The 15,844-nt window shown below is 35.6% G+C and overlaps 2 protein-coding genes across 4 annotated transcripts in view; one reads left to right on the forward strand and one right to left on the reverse strand.

The window, feature by feature from the left end:
- The window catches only part of mcf2l2 (MCF.2 cell line derived transforming sequence-like 2), an 86,924-nt gene that overhangs the window by 47,480 nt on the left and 23,600 nt on the right, over positions 1-15,844 (forward strand). For all 3 annotated transcript variants that reach the window (XM_079843790.1, XM_079843788.1, XM_079843789.1), the window contains exons 12-15: positions 408-599; positions 1,943-2,120; positions 2,435-2,538; positions 3,993-4,081. In XM_079843790.1, the coding sequence (XP_079699916.1) occupies positions 408-599; positions 1,943-2,120; positions 2,435-2,538; positions 3,993-4,081 (563 nt within the window). The remainder of the gene's footprint in view (positions 1-407; positions 600-1,942; positions 2,121-2,434; positions 2,539-3,992; positions 4,082-15,844) is intronic.
- Positions 11,933-15,448, reverse strand: b3gnt5a (UDP-GlcNAc:betaGal beta-1,3-N-acetylglucosaminyltransferase 5a). The gene is made up of 2 exons (XM_079843791.1): positions 15,342-15,448; positions 11,933-13,667 (listed from the first exon to the last, which is right to left on the reverse strand). Exon 2 carries the CDS (start codon positions 13,385-13,387, stop codon positions 12,248-12,250), a length of 1,140 nt encoding a protein of 379 aa, XP_079699917.1. The 5' UTR covers positions 13,388-13,667; positions 15,342-15,448; the 3' UTR covers positions 11,933-12,247.

Genomic DNA, 15,844 nt, shown 5'->3' on the forward strand with positions numbered 1-15,844 from the left:
CAGACTAAGCACTGATACTTACTAATTCATTAATCAGAGTTTCTTGTTAAAAGTAGTTAGATTGTGTAATATTGTGTTACTCATTTGTTCCTGTGTAGTTATTCATTAATGACGGAACAGCATTCTAAAGTGTTACCTAAGACTGGGATGACCACTTGGCCAAAAATGACGTGCGCACAATTCGGTATGTTTTATTTCGCCATGACAAAGGATACAATTGAAATGGAACGTGGACATTCGTTTTACATTCTAAGCACTAGAAAACTTCACAACATGTATACCAAACGTTTACTAAATATTTAACAAAGAGTTTGAATAAAGTGCAAAGTTGTATTATTACAGCAAAGCTATCTTTATTCATTTCATGTTTTGGGGTTTAATGTGCATCTGTGTTTATCTGTTGGCAGGTGAACCAGTGGTGTGAGAGTGGGGTGTATCTGTTGGCCTCTCAGGCTGTAGACAGATGCCAGACCCAGGAAGGTGCAGAAGCAGCACTGCAGGACATCGAGAGGTACATGAAAACAGCCAAAGAGCAGCAGCTCAGTCATCTCAAAGACCTCAGCAACCAGTATGAGATCACCCTCTCAGAGCTGGTCAAGGTACAAGTGAAGTTGAATACATTTGTATACAGTGGAAATTATTATAAATCATATTATCGTCATAACAATTTGATTTGAATTTGTACTGAAATATTTATATATTCGGAATTTCGTAGTATTCGATGTCCTGTTGATGTCCTGACGGCAGCACTTATGCCTGAACTCTCATTATTCAACGAATTACCTAAAAATAAAACTTTGGTCACACTTTAGATCAGGGTATAATTCTCACTATTAACTACGAATTTTGCCTCAATAAACTCCTAATTACTGCTTATTAATAGTTAGTATAGTAGTTGTTAAGTTTAGGTATTGGATATGATTAAAGGAATAGTTCACCTAAAAATGACCTAGAAATTATCCCATAATTTACTCACCCTCAAGCCATCCTAGGTGTATATGACATTCTTCTTTCAGACGAATACATTTGGAGTTTTATTAAAAAATGTCCTTTGTAAAGCTTTATAATGGCAGTGAACGGAGGACGAAATTTCAAGACCAAAAAAGTGCATCAATCCATTATAAAAGTAATCCACACAGCTCCAGGGGGTTAATAAAGGCCTTCTGAAGTGAATCGATATGGGTTTTTGTAAGAACATGTTATAAAGTAAAATTTAACATGTTATAAAGTAAAATATCTAGCTTCCGGCGGACCACCTTCCGTACACAACTTACGAAGAAAGTGTAGCTCCTCTCAAAGTTCAAAACACTTACACTACGTCTGATGTCAACGTCGCATCAGTTACGCTTTTTTTGTCAGTTGAATATGGAAGGCGGTCCGCTGGAAGCTAGATGCTTTACTTTATAATAATAACTTTTATACCCATCAATTCCCAGAAGGCCTTTTTTAACCCCCCTGAGCCGTGTGGAGTACTTTTATAATGGAAGGATACACTTTTTTTGGTCTTCAAATTTTGGGCTGCCATTCACTGCCATTATAATGCTTGGAAGAGCCAGGACATTTTTTTTATATAACTCTGATTGTGTTCGTCTGAAAGAAGAATGTCATATTCACCTAGGATGGCTTGAGGGTGAGTAAATCATGGGCTAATTTTCATTTTTGGGTGAACTATCCCTTTAAGGTCATGCAGAATAAGGCATTTATAAGTACTAATAAACAGTCAATATCCTAGTAATATGCATGCTAATAAGCAACTAGTTAATAGTGAGAATTGGACCCTAAACTAAAGTGTTACCAAAGCTTTTTTCCCCCAGGTTTTTTTTTTAAATTTCTTTAATTTGTTTTCAGACTTGTGGAGCTCACAGTAGCGTTAATGAAACCATCATCCTGATATATAAATATTTTATTTAATTAAATAAATCTTTCATCTCTTCCCACGCAGAGCAAAGCCCAAATTGCTCTTAAAAGGCTGGATGACGTTCAAGAGATGTTTGAAAAAAGACATGCGAGTCTGAAAAAGCTGTCTGCAAAGCAAACAAGGCCAGTGCAACCTGTTGCACCTCGACCAGAATCTTCTCCAAAACGCATTTCACCTAAAATACCACATTCCACTGCAGCTGGTGAGTTTAAAAGAAACCAGGTGTATTTTTACAGAAATGCATGCACATCCAGACCACCAGTGTTTAGTGGTTTTTGTTTGTATTCTCACCACTTTTTTTTTCTTCCAGATGCAGGGCCTCATTTTGAGTTGATAACATTTAAGTTTTGAGTGCAGTTTGTTAAATGCACTTATTATAATACCAGCGCTCATATTTATGCAAATATACTGATGTTTCTGACAGAAAAACATTACCATTATGCTTGTCTCCTGAAATATTTCAGTGGAAAATATGAAGGCTTTCCAGTTTGTTTAATCCTGTTCTAAACTCTACAGCATCAAATCGCAAAGCAACAGATAACTCATGTACCAATAAGCAGCCCAGTGAAGCAGAGCTGGCAAAAAGGAAAAATATTCGCAAAGCCAAAGGTGGCATTAAGGTACATCAGTCTTTCTCAGCTACATGGTCACGTCTGAAAGAAATAAAAGTGTTTACATTGTCTAAAAGGCATTTGCATGTATAAAAAATGTTTTAGCCTAGGATTAGTTTCGGTTACATGTTATTTCGATAGTCCACTTTAGACATTCTACTAACTTTAAGTAAATTTGCAACTGCATATCAATTAACTCTCATTAGAGTAGTAGTAGACTGTTAGGTAAGGGTTAGTAGAATAAGTTGGTATATAGTTGCAAAGTTACTTATAGTTAGTAGAATTTCTTTTTGGGGGGTCAAAATAAAGAGTTAGCAGATTTTAAGATATTAAGTATACTAATGACTGGTAGTTTAAGTTTACTGGCCCCACTTTATATTAGGTGGCCTTAACTACTATGTACTTACATCACAAATAAGTAAGATTGTGATCATATTGTATTGCAAAACACTTTTTCTGATATTGAGGTGGGATATGGGTAAAGTTAGGGACAGGTGTGGTGGTATGGGTCAGCAGTGTAATTACAAATGTAAAAATTATTACAGATGTAATTACATGCAGGTATTTTTAAAAATGTAAGTAGAATGTAAAAACATGTATGTACAAAATAAGTGCATTGTATCAAATGATTAATTAAAATGTTATTACATAGTAATTAATGCCACCTAACATTAAGTGGGTCCGTATTTGGCCCCACTTTATATTAGGTGGCCTTAAGTACTATGTACTTACATAAAAAAATAAGTACAATGTACTTACTGTGTTCAAATTGTATTGCATAACATCTTTGCTGATATTAAGGTGGGATACGGGTAGGGTTAGGGACAGGTGTGGTGGTATGGGTAAGTTTAAGGGTAAGGGAAGTGCCAACTGTGTCATTACAAATGTAACTACAGAAATGAATTACAGACGTAGTTACATGCAGGTATTTTTTTAAATGCAAGGACAATGTAAAAACATGTACACAATAAGTGCATTGTATCAAATTATTAATTAAAATGTTAGTACATAGTAGTTAAGGCCACCTAATATAAAGTGGGTCCCTGTATTTTTACAATCTTTTACAGTTAAATTTTTTTTTTAATTTTTTTTTTACAGTAGATAAACATGAAACTGCTCTTTTAGTTCTTTCAAGTAAATAATGTAAAATTGCATAATATTCTTGAACTGAGCAAAGTATTTAAAGTGACATTTTAACATTAGACCGTAAATTTTGATGTTAAATCTACTATTGTTTTATATAGAATTGTTCAATAGTCTACTACATTATACAGTATATAATGCAGTTCCATCAGAAGTAACTAATTAAATTACAGAAAGATTTTTTTTTTTTTCAAGGGATAAGCAATTAAATGACAGTATTTTTTTACTTAGTAATGCATTACACCCAACTCTTGTTGGTAGAATGTCTGGCATATATCGAAATCAATTTGTACTTTCTGTCTTCCTGTGGTTTCTCATAGATTGAGGTCATGCATGAAGGAGGCCAAGGGGGTTCGAGTCATGTTCTCATGAACAATGAAACAGAAGAGTCGCTTTCAAACAGACGCAGGTAAGAGCATGTCTTTTGAGATCGAGCGTCTCGCACTACACAAAAGATTTCCAGGAAAAATCACCAAAGGGGAAAATGTGTGAAGTGGTGGAAAAAATCATCTTTACCAAAAGGACAACAGTGTATTTACCCACTGGAATTGATTTTCTGGGACTTAATTTTATAGCTATATTAAAATGTGTCATCAACCTGTATATGTATGTGTGTGTGTGTGTGTATATATATATATTTTTTTTTTCTTTACTCAAGCCCTTCATCAACCCTGTTTTCTCCTTGGTAACCATGTAGACTAATGTTTGAGTCTTTTGACATCACAACTTGGACATAAAAGTCCCTATGGATGACACATTCAACAGCACTCATCTTTCTGATAGTGGCCTATTATGTTTTAATTGGTCTAAATCTTTCTATATTAGAAACTATACCCCTGAAAACAGTGACTCACATACTAACGGTTTCTGAGAACATGATGATGGCAATAATATGTGATGTCATTTCTGAATGTACCAGACTAACTAGTTTGTCAGATACTATCTTAAACCTCAGTGGTTTTCAATCATGGTCCTGTGCTCCCATTGCTCTGCATTGTTCACGCCAAACAGGTCAACAAACCTGTCACTGCTGGGTTTCATAAGTGTTTTCAAACACTGATCTTCTTCACTACGTCCATGTAACGGTCTCTTTTGTACTTTGAACAACCATGATTAGAGTTTCTAAAAACTTTTCATGCTTCTTCTACTTTTTACATTTCATTAGGACACTTACAGCTACTTTTTGTAGCATGTTGTGAGTGGTGAATTTTTCTGTATATTTCGATTATCCTTTTTGAGTCACTTCAAATTCTCACAACCCAACCAAAAATGAAAAAACGCACTGCAAATACTCACAACTCAATGAAATACAGAAACGCGCTGCAAATACTCACAACACAACAAAATACAGAAATGCACTGCAAATACTCAAAACTCAATGAAATACAGAAACGCGCTGCAAATACTCACAACTCAACGAAATACAGAAACGCGCTGCAAATACTCACAACTCAACCAAATACAGAAACGCGCTGCAAATACTCACAACTCAACGAAATACAGAAACGCACTTCAAATACTCACAACACAACCAAATAGAAAAAATGCACTGCAAATACACACAATTCAACGAAATAAAGCACTTCAAATACTCACAACTCAACAAAATACAGAAACACGCTGCAAATAATCACAACTCAACAAAAAACAGAAACGCGCTGCAACTACTCACAACTCAACAAAATACAGAAATGCACTGCAAATACTCACAACGCAACCAAATACAGAAACGCACTGCAAATACTCACAGCTCAACAAAATACAGAAATGTGCTGCAAATGCTCACAACGCAACCAAACACTTCAAATACTCAATGCAACCAAATACAGAAGTGCACTGCAACCTTTTAATTTAAATATTTTTAACATGTAGATAATCCTAACAATTATACCATTAAGGACTTATCTATTCTATACCTTTGATCTCACCCAGCATGTGGAATGTCCCACCCATAAATCTGGGTCTAAGCATCTCAAATTTACATTACATTTACATTTATTCAAGGTACACATTTTACATTTTGTCAGTTCTTGCTTTCCCTGGGATTCGAAACCATGACCTTGGCATTGTTAGCGCCACACTCTACTGTTTGAGCTACAGGAAAGCATGTTATAAAGGATGTAGCACTGTATCACTTCTGCCTTTTCATTGAAATGCCAGCATTGACATCACTGAAACCAGATATGCATTCAAAAAGCGATACATAAATGAGAACACTAATATTCTCTTCACATTATGCTATTTCCATGACACCAAGTCCACATGCAGACTCTGTTGATGATCTGTTTGACAACTTGAATTATAAAATCAATACAATGATTGATAAAATTGCACCTGTTAAGGGAAATTACTAGCAAGCACAAGTAATTGTGGAATGCATGGAAAAGAAAATGCAGGAAAGCTGAAAGTTAGTGGTGGAAAACAAAGCTAGAATTCCATTATAACATCTACAAAGAGTGTATAAACAATTGCAATATGGGTCTTCACACTGCTAGACAGACCTTCTTTTCAGATCTTTCTCTAAAATCAGAGGTAAATAATAGATGAATAACACTGACGTAGAAGCAATATCTAGAACGTACTAACCCTGGTTGTAAGCCTAAGCTTGACATAAACATGTAAACTTGTCCCTCAAATCTGGTTGATTGGAATGTTGTTCCAGGATCAGAAACATGTTGCACTTGGTGAAATGACGTTCACCCTGTCTCAGACAGTCTACCCACATCCTTCTTGATAGTGGAGATAGTAAACGCCTCACTTCTTTCTGACATTTTCCCAATGCCTTCCCAATGTGCCCCAAACTGGATAACTCTTTTTTGAAAATCTATAGACCTATCATAAATCTCCCCTTCATTGCCAAGGTAATAGAAAAGGATGTTTTCAATCAGTTGAGCAAGTTCCTAAACTCAATTGACTATTTGGACAACTTCCAGTCTGGTTTCGAAACCCATCACAGCACAAAGACAGCACTTATTAGGATGTTAAATGATAATCGGCTAAATACTGATGCTGGCAAAATTTCAGTGCTGCATTTGATGCTGTTGACCACAATAAACTCCTCAACGGACTGGAAAAATGGGTAGGGCTGTCTGAGGCAGTGCTTAGATGTTCAGGTCATATTTAGAAGGTAGTGGGTACTTTGTGAGCATAGGCAGTAACGAATCTTCATGCATTCATTACAAGGGTAGATTACCGCAATGGACTTCCCAGACTACTAGGGGTGTAACGGTACACAAAACTGATGGTACAACAGGGGGGAGAAAACTAAACATAATATATATATATATATCTTTTTTTTTACATTAAACGGTGGGTTACACTCTGTCTTTAATTCAGTTATAATAAAAGTTTCTTAAAGGCGCACTTCAGCGCTGGGAAGATGAATGTGTATTTAAACTGTCATTTATGTACTAGAAATGTGAAATTATTTTTGAAGTTGGTGCCTTCTAGACTGAGAAAAGACAGAAAATGTATTTTGGTTTCATGTGGATGAAAGACAACAACTCCCAGAATGCACTTGCTTCGCTGCCCTACGAGGCCACTCCCTACACCCCCAACGTCGTTTTGATCTTCATAATAATACAATAATTTCGTTCAGTTAGAGAATATTAGGGGGGAAAGTACCATAATTCAAATATACTACGTGGTTTCTACTGATACAAAGCTTAAGGCTAAATCACTGAAGTTACCCTTTAAGGATAAAAAAATATCTGCTAATGCTGTAGGAGCCCTTACTTGCACATTACTATAATATTAAAGGTAAACAATATAGCTAAAACTATTAGCCTAAATTATCAACACTCAAATAACAAATTGTATGCAAACATGTAAACTGCACATAAGGCAGTTTTTGCATTAACTTCTAAATCCAATTATATGTTTTTACTCCAATTCGTTGTTGAAATATAATCATTGACACAGTGGCTGTCATTTTCATGACTGATATTTTAAACATCCATTAAATAATCAAGACATGACTAACAGGTTAAGTATAACGAATGTATAGGCTAATATAGTGCATATATTTAGTGAAAGAGTTCATTTATCTAGCGAACTAACAAGCTGTGGACACTGAATGAAATGTAATGCTATGGGACGTATTGTTTACAAGCTATTTTAATGATGTCTTTCCGCCAATAAAAAAAAAACACTGAGTGACATATGTTTGTATCCTTCAACATTCCTTCAGATGTTCATTCATGTTTATTCTGTAACTAATATTAAAGAGGAAGGGATGATCAGGTTCACTCGCGCTCCACTGCCGCTTGAACTGAGGTGCCTATACAGTGATCTGTCACGCCACATTAATGAGCATCAAAATGGCATTTGTTTGAATTTCGTGACAGAATTTGAAATATGACACTTTGTTTCTTTTGGTATGGCATGATCGGCTCGGTTTGAATGGCGTTACACACCTACAAACTACCAAAGACTATTAGACAGTTTCACCTCATAAAATGAATCAGAATACATTTTGAAGTAATTTTAATTGTATACAAATCCCATAATGGCCTCATACATAATACATGGCAGATATGTGGGTACATTACAAAATAAATAGAGCTCTCAGATCAAAAGGGTTAAAATGAGATGATGTGCCTCATTAGTATAGCTTCATTTAAAGTGCAGAACTGTATTCATGCGTATCTGCAACATTAACTGCATTTCCTGAGGAGGAAGATGATGTTAAGATACACCCACTTCCTCCTCTTTACACATTTGGCTGACACTCAAAAACATCAAGACGTTCACTTTGTGCATTTTCTGGGAATTAAACCCATGACTTTCTACTGCAATGCAGGAACATATGGTTATTCTGCCGGTCCTTTATGGGACTTCTTACTTTACCAACCTTGTAGCTAGTAACCCCTTTACATCTGCCTTAGTTATTCTCTTTTAAGACATTCACGGTTTGATCTGTGTGCCTCTTGCTAGAGCCATATCTGAACACTTAATTTAATCCTATATATATTTTTCTTTGTTTTCAAGGAATACCTTCTCCTTAATAAGGCTCTTATAGTAAGTTTCTTATAGTAACAACTTTAATAGTCAGTTAGATATGATTGGAGTTGTTTTATTGGAAAAAACAAACATTTAATTTAGACATTTTTAGTTATATCAGTATATTAAAGCTGCAGTCTGTAACTTTTTGCACTCTAGCGGTTAATAAACAGAACTGCATGCGTCTTGCAGAAGAACATTGCAGCCGGACATACTTCTCCCTGTTTATGAAATGGTTATTATAAGTGTGTACCATAATGATTCAGGGTAAGACAAAAACACGGTTTGGAAAATGGATTCATGTTGCACATTCTCATTATATAATTTTTGTAAATCTTGAACACAAAAAAAGTTACAGACAGTAGCTTTAAGTATATGTACAGTATATTAAGTAGATCCAAGTATATTTAAGTCTGTGTTTTTGAACAGCAAGACAGATATTAATGGTTAATGTTCTATATTTGGTTGTGTGGTTCTGTTGTACATTTAAATGAGATCACGGGTGGCTGTTGCAAGGAAGGACGACGAAGGAGAATTCCAGGAAATTGTCTTTAATCCAACAGTAATAGCAAAATACGTTAAACAACCTCTAAACACTGACCAGACAGGACAAAGAACTGAACAAAACAGGGAGACCAGATCTAAACAAGGGAACTAATTAGTTATTTAACAATCAACAGAGGAACTAAATGAAACTGACACAGACTAGAAACTAGGTCAAGATACAATGCAACAAAACATACTCCTGACACATAGCATGCATTCGCGTGCAAATGCATTTGAACAAACAAGAAATGACATGTTACTGACATTAGTAGGGGAGCGCGGGGCACAACCTAATGCGGGGTTAGTTTGTAACATGCATGATTTAAAACTTTCCACACATGCCAGGATAACTAAACCTAGTGTATTTACTAGTTGCCATATCAACATTATTTAGAGAAAAAATTGCGCCAAAAATAAAAATGTTTTGGAAGATATTACTGAACATTAATTTAACAATAGCAACATTTCTTAATTTTTCTTTATTTTTCATGTTTTTTGTGTTTATTTAAAATAAGACAAATCTTGTAATCTTATATCTGTTATTTAACAGTTGAGATAGTTATTTAATGCTGATCTAACCAGCAGAAGACACGATCTGCGGTTTCGCAGTCCAGTTGCGCAGGTGGGGTGTGTAACACTGCATTACAATGTGCCCCTATTAGAACTATGGGGCATGTTGTTACATTTCACTTCCATTCTTTCGGGGTAAATCAAGGCAAAAGTATACACTGTATTAATGAAACAAAACCACATAATTGTACTAGACATGTGTGAAATTAATGTGAGGAAAAAATAAACACTTGTTTACACAATTTACACAAACTGTGAGACAGTCAAAAGTGTTAGGCTGTGCCCCGCTTTCCCCTACAGCTGTTTCTTATTGAGCAGCAATATAGTCTTTGTTCATGTAATCAAGCTCAAGATCTTCAGCGTAATAGTAAAAATGTTGACATAACGTTCAAACATAACTAAACATTAAACACTAATAGGTATTTTGCTTTACTCAAATATGAAAAAATAAAACATAATTTCAACAATTACTGTCCTGATCCAGCCTTAAAGTCACCATGAAATCAAAACTGAATTTCTTTTTCAGAATATTGTATTTGTGTATTATAAATTATTTATCTGTGCACATTTTTTTTTAATAATGTGCCCCCTTAATCTTTAATCAAAATAACTTTTCCTTATGGGTTGATGGGTTTTCGGCGTGAGGGCGGTATCTGTCAATCACTTGAGATCACTAAGACAACCACAAGACATTACTCACAATGTTTTTTTTTATTTTTTTATCACAATCTTTAAACAGTCTCTGCCAATGCAACAAAAATCATTCATCAAGTCTCAACACAAACGGATTAACGCTCTCCCCGCCATTGATGGAATTTTCCGGCAATCCGTGTTTTCACAGTTATACGGTACAATTACACATCTTCTGAAAGAGTACAGAATCTCAGAAGAAGAAACAAGTGATGTAAACACATATGTAAGCTAACACGATCATCAAATAAGCTAATTTATCAAAACTGCGTAACGTTACCGAATGAAATGTCGACCAAGGAAGAGGTACAGGACTGTGCCAGCTTTGAGGGTGTTTATGGACTAATCTACTCTGTCTATGTTTTCATCAGATAGTCGTAGACAGATGTAGCTTTTTGTTCAAAATTGTAACATTTTTTATTTTTGAAAACTGAAAACTTGTATTGAAGTTTGGGGGGTTGAGGTGTTTGAGGAGTGAATATTGAAGTATTGTGGTTGAGGAGACAAAAATTGTCAAACTGCTTTAAAAATGATGGAATTAACACTTTAATTTATTTTATTTCAGAATTCTAGTGGGGAAAAACATGGCAATCTACATTTTTGGCATTATTTTTGCAAAGGCTATAGCATCATAACTCATTCTTGTAGCACCAACTTACTGTAATTCTTATTATTCTCAATGGAGATTGTCCTTCTATTCTGTAATACAGTAATTTCACATGAATCGTTTTGCAAGTGATGAGATTTGAGTGTAAATTGTCATGAAAATAATGGCAATATGCAATAAATCTCAATAGACTTTGTTTTATTGAAACAAAATATAACTTGTTAAAATGATCTTTTAACAGTAGCACCATTTTATATCATTTAGTTCTTTAAAAGCTTTAAGCAGAAGCATATGACAATTTCAACATGAAAGATATGACATGATTCCATAAAAAAGTTGCGACATTAGTTATTAGTTCTCTAACATGCCACAGTGAAACATAATCTTTCCCAGCATTGATGGTACAATACATAGAGACTGAAACTAACAGGATGTTAAAACTGAAATAGAGCACAGCTTGATCTCACAAAAAAACATGTCCAAGCTCATTTCATCCTACAAAAAAAGGAAAATGGTCATTATCAGGACCATAATTTTTTTTTTTTTTTTTTATAATCATTTTCATGGTGATGTAAATATTAATTTATTAAATATAAAAAAAAATTGTATTAATATTTTCATTAAATTGTATTATTAATTTTCTCCTATAGCTTTCTCATTACTATCTCATTATTGATCTTTTTGTAATTCATATTCTCAGTAATTCTTAATATTTTTCATAATTATAACTGATTAATTTAAATATATATATACCTTTTTAACTATGGTAATTTGTGGGGGAATTTTATTTTATTATTACTATTTTTTATTATTAATTCCTTTGAAGATGATTTATTCTTTTTTTTTAAAGTGAAATATGAGCTTGACAGGTTTTGTGAGATTTTTGTCATGTTCATGTGGAAGACATGCGTTTGATGCGTATTATGTTCTGTCCCATTCCTGCTCTTTTGCCATGGGATTTTTACATTGTACAAAATAATGATAAAAATAAATAAATAAAATCATAATAATAAAAAGGCAGAAGTGCTAAACAAATTCTTAGGGTGCAGCTTTTATCTTTATTATGAAATGTCACAATATTTAACATTTAAAGCAAAAGTAAACAACAACAACAACAACAAAAATTAAATACTGCTCGGACTTCATAGAGCTCAGAGAGCATTATGTAAATGCTGCCATGCATGAATACGTGTTTGTAAAGTACGGCTTACAAAGCAGCGCCATTTTCACAGCTGTACAATACAGTTTCCCCACCAATCCAGACGAAATACCTTCTACCTGTGGGTCGGTCGCAACCTTCCACAGATACCTGATATCATCCTCGTGTCCATGAGAGGTGATCATTTTGTTATAGATGCACGGGTGATAGGGCGTTTTCCCCTCACCCGAGAAGTAAACATGTTCCTGAGGCGAGACGTCCGCTGCAATGGCACAGATACCCATGAAGACATCATCGATATGCATGGAGGCGTTAAGAGACAGCATGGCCTGATAGATTTTGGCTGCCACGTCGCCAGAGACCACGTACCCAGCCCCAGCGGTGTAATCTGGGTAGGAGGACCACTGGTACATGTCAGAGGGCATGTAGTACTTACTGTCCCTACGGCGAATGGGAGGCGCCCCCTTGTGCACGTGGCCGACCCAGAGGTTGCGCACGTTCTGTCTTCTGAGGTCCTGAAGGAAGCGCACAAGATTGGGCATGTGAATGAAGACGTCGTCATCCGCAGTCATGAGGAAGTGGGCATGGGCACAGTTCTCATGCGTCCAGCGGAACTGAAGCAGCAGTTTCACAGTGAGGTTGTGGAATGTGTCAAGGAAATCCTGCTGAACCAAGTCACGATTGATGATGTTTTCATTGTGCACTTTTGTCTGCAGTAGCTTGTTAGTGAGCACGCCAGGGTCAGATCCCATAGCAAACACTACCTTCACGATAACACCCAGCTTGTGACTTATGTAGGACTCGTTGCCCCAAGTGGAGCGGATGGCCTGCCGTCTTTTGAAGTTTCCTGGAGAGGACTTCACGAAGAGGAGCAGCAGCACGTCTTTGTCTTTACAAATGTCCTTGTTGTTTAGCAAATATGGGAAACTTCCAAACCTAGCAGCTTCTTCCGGGCGGACACTGAGGCTCTTGTTGATGAAGCCATAGCTGTTGATCAGGTAGCGGTAGGAGTACGACTTCACGTGACTCACGACATGGTGGTCCACGTGGTCCCAGTAAACCATGAGGATTGACATGACACAGCACATTGAGACAAGCTGTAGAAAATGCCATTTTCTCACCCTTCTGCAATTCATGAACATTCTGCCAAGCTGCACACACTCTCAAACCCTTGGTCTTGTCAAGTCCGATAATGCAATCCAGAAGTACTGCTCTCAGTGTTTTTCCAGCAATGAGTTTGCCTGAGTTCCATCATAGTCATCTCAGTGCAGATGTGTTGGCCAACCAGAAGCATTAACCCAAAACATTTTCCTTTTTGTGTCCTCTCTCTTACACTTCTTTTTTTAGAAAAAAAATGTCAGTCTTTATTTGCTTTCGAAGTGAAGACAATCCACTGTATTGCATTAACGCCGCATTGGTGTTCTGTAAAGAAAGAAGAATGATTATTTGCATATAATCATGATTTAACATAAACCTTTATTTTAGTGATTTATGCAGATAACTTCCTTGAATTGGCTCTTGGTTGACCTGGCATGTTTTGATTGGATTAATAATAATAATACGGAAACAGTTTATTAACAATAAATTCATATATACACATTTTATTATATTTAAACTACTTCACGTACATTGAAAAAGTTTGGGGTCAGTAAGGTATTTTTAATGTTTTTGAAAGAAGTCTCTTAGATTCTCACCAAGGCTACATTTATTTAGTTAGAAATACACTAAAACCAGTAATATTTGACAATATTTACAATTTAAAATAACTAATTCTATTTGAAAGTCACTTTTGATCAATTTAATATGTCCTAGCTGAATAAAATTATCAACAAAAAAAAATTCATACTTACCCCATACTTTTGAATTGTTGTATTTTATTACTCTTGCAATACACGTTTAGCCTATTTTTTTAAATCAAGGCAGCCACACACTCCACTTATTTGCTTTCAAAACAACATTCCTCTCTAACAAATGCTGCCTGTTTACACCATTTGTTGCGAGAGCTGATTCAAAACCTTGACCATGTGAGGGGACTCGCCGAATCGATCTTGTGAATGAAAGCAATCGTCGACTCAGCGCAACGTTGAATAAAAGAAGGCTTTAAACAACCGAAAACGCTGATCTGCTGGGTGCTATACAAAACATTCACCACCACGAAAAGATCATTACAGCAGCAAATCTACTCAAAGGCATGAAAACAATGAAAGTCATAATATCACACCCAAAACCCCCGTAAGCCAAGCTGAGCAGCAGCTGAGTTCGCCTGTCAAACTGGATAACCTGCTCACACCAGCCAGGCTGTGAAAGTAATTATTTACTTTCACAATAATTTACATGACCATTTACGTCTCATTTGCCTTATAATGAAACGCATTAAAGCTAGTTTTGCGCATTCAAGGATCACAACAATAAAGTTATACATTAAAAAGGATTATTCATTTAAACGCATTTCTGCTTTGCATTACAAATGATATTATGTGAAACTGGTTCACTAACATTCACCGCCTTCTCATCCTCACATGTGAATTCATTCAATCATTTCAACACTGTTTTGTGCTTACATGCCTCTAAAAAGAAGCTAAATTTAATCTTCATGACCTGTTCAACCTCTCTATTTAATACTTTTGTCAACATTTACTTATCTGAAAAAGGTTTTGCCAACTTTATCTCAGTGATCACAATCTGTCTGTCTCGGACTGTTATAAGCAAGTATTTCTCATTACTCATTGAATTTTTCTAATAGGTTAAATGCCATTATAATTAATCGAGGTACTCCCAGAAAGACTCCTTGGAAAAACACCCCAAGCAAAGGTTCATTTTAATAGCACTGATAATCATATGATACTGTCAGCATGTTTAAAAGATTAGAATAATTTCACCAGAAAAAAAAAGGGCTGGGAACTTTCAGTCCTTTTTTCCGTATATCAAATTCAATACTCAAACTCCACAGTTACGGTGTAAATTTAGCACAAGGTCTCTAAGGCATGACATAGCAATGGAAAGACATTTTGTATGTGGTTTCCAGAAGTTAAATCTCTTGGTTGTTTTCTGCAAGAACTCTATAATGAATTCAATATATTTATATATAGGACTTACCATTGAGACCGTGGCCCATCCATGATGTATTAAACTTTAAAAAAAGTCTTTGTTTTAAAGCCCTGGACTTCAGTCGTATTGTAACAGCAGTATAGAAAGAAGAAGTGTGTAGCTTGCCTACTAGATGAGTTTGTAGAGGGAGTGTTTCTGATGGGTGGGAGGGGAAAGCACATCCCTCTTTTTAAACATTGGCCAATTTTATCATATGAACAAACTGTGAAAAGAGTGACTTCTCTGACGGCAACATGGAATTTGAGTCATCTGATTCACATAAGCAAGGCTGCACTTCAGCACAATAAATGTAATTCATCGGCCTTGGTCTGTGTTAAAGGTTAACTAGTTAAGACAAAATTAGATAAAATAAAATGTGAGACCTGGAGGGTTATTTGAGGTGTTATCACACCTAGCGTGTTAGAAGAAGAGTTGACATTTTGAGTATAGTTTCTGAATTTTACCAACAAACTATATGAGCATTAGCGTAGACTCCACATGCAAAGATCCAA

Source organism: Gobio gobio (genome assembly GCF_949357685.1).
Source record: "Gobio gobio genome assembly, chromosome: 19".
Taxonomy (NCBI): domain Eukaryota; kingdom Metazoa; phylum Chordata; class Actinopteri; order Cypriniformes; family Gobionidae; genus Gobio; species Gobio gobio.